At 45.7% G+C, this 8,247-nt stretch overlaps 1 protein-coding gene across 1 annotated transcript in view; it reads right to left on the minus strand.

Moving 5' to 3' along the window:
* Positions 1-3,852, minus strand: part of Znf330 (zinc finger protein 330) — a 12,180-nt gene extending 8,328 nt beyond the window's left edge. The window contains exons 1-4 of the mRNA XM_005369546.3: positions 3,739-3,852; positions 2,574-2,701; positions 824-843; positions 297-367 (exon numbers count right to left, since the gene is read on the minus strand). Of these exons, the coding sequence (XP_005369603.1) occupies positions 297-367; positions 824-843; positions 2,574-2,693 (211 nt within the window). The 5' untranslated portion in view covers positions 2,694-2,701; positions 3,739-3,852. The remainder of the gene's footprint in view (positions 1-296; positions 368-823; positions 844-2,573; positions 2,702-3,738) is intronic.
* Between the last annotated feature and the right edge of the window lie 4,395 nt (positions 3,853-8,247).

Genomic DNA, 8,247 nt, shown 5'->3' on the forward strand with positions numbered 1-8,247 from the left:
AGACTCTCAGTAGAAATGTTTTCTGATCAGACATGTTAGCACAGTAAGACTCTCAGTAGAAATGTTTTCTGATCAGACATGTTAGCACAGCAAGAGTCTCAGTAGAAATGTTTTCTGATCAGACATGTTAACACAGCAAGAGTCTGTGAAGACCACTGAGGAAACACCAATCTTCCTTCTCTAGGAAAGGCCACTTAGCTTTATTTTGAATTATTTTAGGGAAATAGCTCCACCTATACTTGACAACTGCCAGACAAACAATTGATAAAGACATGCCTTCATAGTTGTATACTTACCACACTGTGCACAAATTGGTAACTTCTGAACAGAATTACAAAAATAGCAAAATGCTCTATTCTTCTGCCGCCTTGTCATGTAAAACAAAAATTTTAAATAGGGTCAATTTCAGATAAAGGAGAGACCACTTTATAGCTCTGCTGGTTAGTTTCTGTCAACTCCACACAACTAGAGTGTCTGAGAGGAGGGGCACCGGCTGAGGGACTGCCCCCATCAGACTGGTCTGTGGAGCACTTTCTCAACTGCGAACTGATGGAGGAGGACCTACCCCAGGCAGTGCTGTCCCTGGCAGGTAGTCCTGGGTTAAATAAGGTAGCTGAGCATGAGTGTGGAGGCCAGAAAGCAGCATCTCTCCATGGGCTCTGCCACAGTTCCAGCCCCAAGGCTCCTGCCTTGAGCTCCTGCCCTGGCTTCCCTCAGTGATGCAGGAATAAACAAACCCTTTCCTCCCCAAGTGTTATACCAAACAACAAAGAGCATACAAGGACACTTTCAAACAGAAAGAAAAAGAGATAAGGAAACTTACCTCTGGCACTTGTCGCATTCCTGTAAAATTCAGAGCACATCATTACGCGTCTGCCGGCTGAGAAGGAACATTGACTGACATAAAGACTATTTTTTTTTTCCACATTACAGTGTAATTTTTTTCCACATTACAGTGTTCGACACCCAGTTCCAGCTCAGCCATGTGTGCCAGCTCTTATACTCACTCCACTAGCAAAGATACACAAAACGTTACACTGGGATCCACAATGGGAGAAGCCATATTACAAAAAAGTTAACATACTGGGTTTGTTTTTTGGCTATTTTAAAGAAACCAAATACTGTACAGAAAACACATATAAGTCCCTACTCAATTTTCTATTAAAACTAAAAACATCCTATTTGCCTGCATTGAGTAGATGCTAGAAATACAGAAGGACATAAATTAATAAAGACCACAAACTATCGACACTGAAATAGGGCTTTCGAAGTTCTCCAGCCTGGTCTACTCTTCAGAGTCAAGTCACCATTAGTCAGTCTTTACCCAAACACATCCCACTCTTTCCTCCACTCCTTCACTGACACTAACACTTCTCCCTTTCATCCCTCACGGTTGAACAGCTGGTAAAACATCTTCTCTGACAGCTGTGCTCCCTTCCACACGCTCAGCTACTACTACTTAGTCCTGCAGAGTAGTGAATACAGGAACAGCAGGGAACTGCAACTTTACTGAACCGTTACCAAGATCTACTCGCACTACATGCACTCAGGAATGCCATTCACTTGGTTCTGTCTGTTTAGCGCCTTCTTTTCTGAAAAGAGCCTGATATTTACAATACAGTTCCCACTTGCCATATTGGTAGCACGAAGCCTGACCCTGTACACCATAAGTATCAGTCCTGACACACACACACACACACACACACACACACACACACACACAAAAGGGCTCCAAACTAACCTATGAGAATTCTTTCTTTCTGTGACCTCCACAAATTGATAGATGCCCTCTACCAGAAACCAAGAAGAAAGAAAGGACAACAATCCTCAGAAGCAGGAGCAAAAGAAGCAAAGAATCCAGGATCCAGCTGTCCCTCAGTCCCTCACGTCCTCTGTCCTTCCCACTGCCCCTCAGTCTATCCCGCCCTCTCTTCTTCCCGTTACATGGAATTATTGCTCTAGTAAACTACTGTTCTCTAAGGCTGAACTGTGCTCCTGTCATTGATAAGCAAACAAGTCCAACAGACACCAGGGAATGCTACAACCTATCGGTCGCCAGTGCTGAGCCCGTCCACGCAGAGTATGTGCTCCCACGAATAACAAGTATTTGCTAAATTAAGTCTTGTAAATAACGCATCTCAAAAGAGCCACAGTCTCAAAACTGCTCAGCATAGGCAAAACAACTTAAGAAAATGGGCTATGTCTAGAAACCAAGGCGCTCAAGCCAGAGAAATCAATGAGTGAAGAACACTAGGGACAAATGAGGAAACCCAATGAGTAAGACAAAGTTAAAGACTACAGAAAAGCTGGAACCTCTCTCACTCAGTTCCTATTATCGATCCATTCTCCTTCAATATCTCTATTGTCCATAGTGTATGAGGTGATAGGCCAGGCTTTGCAAATCCAAAAAAATCACTGTTACTCAGCAAAACCAGGGACCACGCCTATGGCAGGTTTCCCACGCAGGGAACACACTCGCACACTGCAGTCGGTAACTTCTCAGACAGACTTACTATATGGTACTATCTAGTGCCGCCTTCCAGCCGTCTGCCGTTCTTTCAAAGGGTGCTTACCATGGAGGCGTTGCATGGGTGCTTGGCTAAGTCTACGGTGCTTCTCGATGCTCTGAGCTGCTTCTCCCGCTCTCGCCGGTTCTCCGCCTTCTTCCTGGCTCCAGTCTTCTTCTTCGGCATTTTCCCCTCTAAACGAGAGAAAAGAAACGCCGTGACTCTCGGAACCACACAGCGTTTATACGCCTCTTAGATGGTGGGCTCGACCCTTCAATTTTAACCTCACCTCTACCACTTTCACAGTTAAACGTGTCCGAAGACTTTAGGTAACACTACACACACGTACACTATTCCCGGCAAAGGCTTCTAAGGCCCCATTTGCACTACCAAACAACTAAAACAGCGCAGGCACCGAAAAACTCTCTAAAAGCCAGAGTAAGCGCTTTTCACTCTGAAGTTTAAACTAGTCTGCTCTTCATTCAAGGAAAGAAAATCTGACTGCAGCATTAATAAGAAACGACGAAAACACTCATTTTGTGCCAAGTTAAAATAACCATTGTGAGATACATAGCCACATCCCTCCTGCTGCCAGCCACGCAGCACTGGACAGTACCCTCTCGGTTAGACAGAATCTAAATAAACCCAGTCGGCCAGCACTGCCTGCCAAAGCAACCCATTTTCTGACTACATTGAGGACCACGGTTATTTCGCTGCCTGTGGCTCCTGCCTGTGGGCAGCACTTTTAAGAAGCCAGCCGCTTCGGTGTTTCCCGTACACATGGAGCCTTACCAAACTGGTGTTCAGTACTCAGAAAAGCTACACTATAGAAAACCAGGCTTCTCTTTCTTCTTCCAATGCCCGATCCTATGCACACGGCAGTCCTAAGAGCTAATTAGTGGCTAATCGCCGTGGTTAAGCCCCGGGCCTTCGGTCAGTATTTAAAGTCCGGGGCGTGCGGCGGAATGAGATGAGCGACCACTGTGGCCTGGTCTCTACCCACTGTGACTTCTCAGACCTATTTTTTTTTTAAATCTTGTTTCTGCCAATGACGTGGAAATTCTTTCGGCTCAAGCCTGGACTCCAGGGACAGCAGAGCCGCACTGGGTGGCGGGCTCTGGGAGGCGGGGAGACCCACGCGGCTCGCGTCCCGCCATCCGCCCGCGGGGCCCTCGCGCTCTCCCGGCCCACCCACGGCGCACAGCCTCGCGGGGACCTGTCCCGCGCTCACCGCGGCGGTCGAAGACGCAGAGGCCAGAACTCGGGGACACCGAGGCGAGACCCAGAGACGCGGACGCGGAGCGTTTCCGACAGTGGGAGGCAGAGCGGAAGTCCCTTACGTCAGAGCGCCCAGATTGTACACGTCACCGGAAGAGTCCAGCCTGCCCCGCCTACTTCTGTGTGCTCCGCCCTGATCTCGCCCCCTCCCGCGGGAAGCAGGGATTGGGGAGAGCTCCCTGGCCGGAAGCGGGTTTACGAGCTGGAAAGTGGGTGATCAGAGTGCGCAGGAGCTTAAGGCCTGTGCTATCTTATTCTCATTTTATTATCTTACTCAGAGGAATTGAAAAAATCCAAAAGAAAGAGAAAGGTGAACTCACAAAAAAATTTAAAGAAATAGAAAAATAAATTGGCTAGCAGTTTTTGCCAGAATCTTTTGAAATCCTTTCCACTCTGTGACCCTGACAATCCTCCCAGCTCACATTTTTGTTTGTTTTTCTTTATTGTTTTTCTGAGTGTCAGGACGAACAGAAGCCTGGCCTTGAACCCGTGCCCCTCCTGCCTCTGCACCTAGGCTGCCTGCTGGGATTATAGGCCCGCACGTCAGTGACTGACTTTGTCCTGCGTTCTGAATTGCCTCTTGTTTGTGCTCTGCAGTGTGATTCTGTTCCTTTGTGAGCAAATTCTCCCATGTTCTCTGTGGCTGAGGTCCGACAAGACTGTTGGTTTCCTTCCTCCCTTACCTCTGGGGAAGAGGTCCTTGACATTGCTCCCAGTACAAATGATTATTACTGCCTGTTACCTTCTGTACTTGAGTGTAGCTATTTTATACTCGCACATGTTTCTGCCCTTACCTTTTTTTGCGTTCACAATGGAGGACTTGTCATTTTGATCTGTTGATTTCTTCATCCCCATCTGCCATAGCCTTTGCTACATTCCAGGAACTTACTTTGATGACCACATTTTGAGCCTTGTCTCCAAAGAGAGCTGCACCATCAGGGAAATCCAAATTCCAATGCCTTAGCTTACTACCCTTGTACCATTGCCTCAATTTCGCTTGCTACCGGGGCCTGCAAATCTCTCTGTTCTCTATTCTCTTGCTTAGCCATCCTATTTTCTTCAGGTTTTTCTTCCCTTTCAAGTACCGCTTTAAAAAAAAAAAAAAAAAGACAGTCCATCACTTCAGACAAAATTTATCATTTTCCCTATTCCCAGTAATTAAACAATGTACCTTTCCCTTCCCACATTGATTGTCTGAGATTTTTTTGCCGGGGGATTTTTTTGCACATACATAGGGGCCTTTCAGGATTGCCCTTCTGTCCCTCTATATTTTTCTAATCAGCTCTGTCATTTCCATTTCTCACAAATCTATCAGAACAGCCGCCCTTTTCTCAACCTTCTACTACTTTCATCAATTTCAGCAGACATTACCATCTCCTCTTTGTATAAAATGAGGACTGCTCCAAGGTATGACTGGGGAGAAGGTTTTTATTGTAGCTAGGAGGGAGAACAGCCAGAGGCATCTGGAAGAGTCCAGAACAGGGAGATAAAGTAGTACACACAACATGGGCAGTAGACTGAACAAGGCCATGAGAAGAGAGAGAAACAAGAGAAAGGGAGGGAGGAGGGAGGGAGAGAGAGAGAGCAGAAAGAGGAGAGGGGTCAAGAGAAGAATGAGAACGTAGAGAGCCTAGTGGGCGCACGAACAAAATGGCAGGGTTATGTGGGAATGAGGAGCTGGGAAGAAGTTCATGAGCTGGAGAAGTTTCAGGTGGGACCGAGGTGAAAGGAGCTGAGGTACTGAGTGAGCTGGCCAGCTGGGCTTCGGTGTGCTAACCTACAAGGCAGCTAGCCATTTGGTCCGAGTGTCTTTGGAAACTGATAATCCTTAACAAACAGAAATGTCAGCAACAGCTAATATGAGTCGATTTTTTTTTCTCACTTTTTGCTCCTTGCACTCTAGGTACTTTGTTTGTGCCCTAACAATCTAATGCACGAGGAAACTCGTGGGGAGGTCATATGCAACGTGACCCGAAATTCTATAGCGATTTTGGTTTCGGCGGTCATCTAGTGTAGCAACAATCTTTGTAGGAGCTTGGGCTTGAAACAAAGTTCCGTGATTGGATGCTTGTCGGGAATGCAGGAGGACTACTGAAACCACGTAAATTAAAAATATGAAACTTCTAAATGCTTCATTCAAAAATAATTCCAATAAATATATTCCCTGTGAACTTAAATGGTATTTTCAAGGGAAAGTGGCTGTACTTTCCTATAGAACACACCCAGCTAAGTGAAGGCACCCTGGCTCCTAATTGCAGTATTAACAGCATCCCCTGCCATGTGCTTCCCAGTTCCAGGTACCCCCTTCTGCCCTTCACCACCATGGTGGTGACTCCTCCTCTCCTTCATTCTCGTCTTAATGTGTGGACTGCAGCTTGAGCTCACAGGACTTCAGCTGCCCATGTGCTGCGGTTACAGATGTCATCTTGGTTTCTCATATAAACTGACCCTTATTTCTTGTCCATCCCCTTTGTCTCCAGGAACCACACTCTAGCTGCATCTCCTTAGCTCTCTGCAGGTCAGCTCAGCCTCCCTGCTGCCACCCAGTCCTGGCCATTCATTACAATATCTGTGCCAACTGGTTGTGACCTAACCTTGGCCATATGCCTAGTGTTCAGGAGGGGGCTGTGCCCGACTCTAAGGAGGCATCGGTGTGGGTTTGAAATCACAGAGATTAGCCCACAGCTGTAGGCAGTATGAAGGGTTTTGAGCTCACAGATAAGCATTAGGGGAACCTACAATGCTAAGCTCACAGGGTTGGTCCTTGAAGGGAAGGAATATAAACCTGTTATCTACCCAGAAGGCTGCAGGAAACTGTGTTCTAGCCCGGTGGCCTTTGTGCTATGTGGCAGGACACTTTTCCAGCACCGGGTCCTCTCCAGACCCTTCTCATGAATATATTTTTCTTAGTCAATCATAAGCCTGTCTTTCTGAATCTACAGAACTCGTCTTTATGGACTTTACAAGGAGTTTCAGTGTAGTCACAGCTAATCTGTATTTAGTTCACTCTGTTCCTTAAGGACGTTTATTTTATTTTATTTTTGTTTTCAATGCCAGACTTTGTTGTGGATACAGTACTGAGTTAATTATCATCAGAATAGTGTTCAGTGAATTGTGCTGTGCTGAAAATAGGCTTACAGTGAGCAATTGAGGGGCAGACTCCTGACATGTGAACCAACACCAGCTGCTGAGTCCCGGTGAGCCAAACTGCCTTCTCATCTTCTGTGCTCATCTCTCTTCTGGCCATGAAGGTTGCAGATCCCCTGCCCTTAACCCAGGAAAGTGGTCCACAGTAAGGCTCAGGGGATTCAGGAGAACTGGAAACGCTAGACTTTGAGGTACCACAACCCAGCCCGTTGTGTCTCTGTCTGAACAACATCCTGACCTTGGAAAGCCTCACTCCCTGGGTTTTGTGGTTAATTCCCTTTGGAGCTCAGCCACTCTTATGATTAAGAGTTGAGCCAGTTCCTCGGTTCTTCTGCCTTCCTACTGCAGAATAAAAGCCTCTTTCTTTTCTAGCAGATTCTCTCCATTTTACTATTAGATTTTAAAATCCAATTAAGAACTTATAGATTTTTTTGTTGTTCTCAAACAATTAATTTTCTTAGCAACCAGCACTGGCATTGTCTTTAATATTACTGTTGCCCTCATATTTTTCGAATGCTTGATACATTGCACCCATTAGAATATTACCTTCTATTAGAACACTATTCCAGTTCATTACTGATAAAGACTTTAACCACTCACTGTTACTTGTGCCAAGGACTATCTGTCTTATGCCTGTTGCCAGTAAGAGGTCCTTAGAGCAGTAAGCGACCGTGATTCGGGTCATAAATTCTATCTTAGTTTCTACTTTTATGAACCAGACCTGGCACTAATGCCTTGGAAACATTCTCTGAGTCAAACTGAAGTAGCAGCAGTCTGGGAAAGTCTTCAGGAACAACAGATGTGGGGCTGGTGGTGTTGAGTCAGAGAGTGAAGAGCTAATAGGACCCATATTGTCAGTGAAGGTCTTGACTCTGAATCTGAGATGCTTTTCAGTTTTGTCTTGACTTAGGACAGATGAATTGGATCTTTGTAAGCCTCTGACATTCACTTTTTGCTGAAGGGTGGCCAAAGGAAAGGGTGTGTCCTGAGGTAGCCGTACTGAAGAGGTTGGCCTGCTGCCTAGCTAACATCAGCCCGCTACACTCCTGGCAGCTCACCTACACAGACCATCACCATGAAGAAAGACATTCACGAACTGCAAAATAAATTTTCAAAGAATTTTACTGGTCAGACATTCAAAGAAAGAACTGCAAAAGGTGTGTGTTAGGAACAGGGAGATGGAATTAGAAGGAAGGAGAGACCGAGAATGTCAAATGTGTAATAAGTTCATCTAATGTATAAGATAAATCTAAAGCTTAAGTAGAAAGCAATAAATTTAAATTTAAGTACAAAAGTAAAATATCACCAAGGTATA

The sequence above is a fragment of the Microtus ochrogaster genome, unplaced genomic scaffold (assembly GCF_000317375.1).
Source record: "Microtus ochrogaster isolate Prairie Vole_2 unplaced genomic scaffold, MicOch1.0 UNK51, whole genome shotgun sequence".
Classification (NCBI taxonomy): Eukaryota; Metazoa; Chordata; class Mammalia; order Rodentia; family Cricetidae; genus Microtus; species Microtus ochrogaster.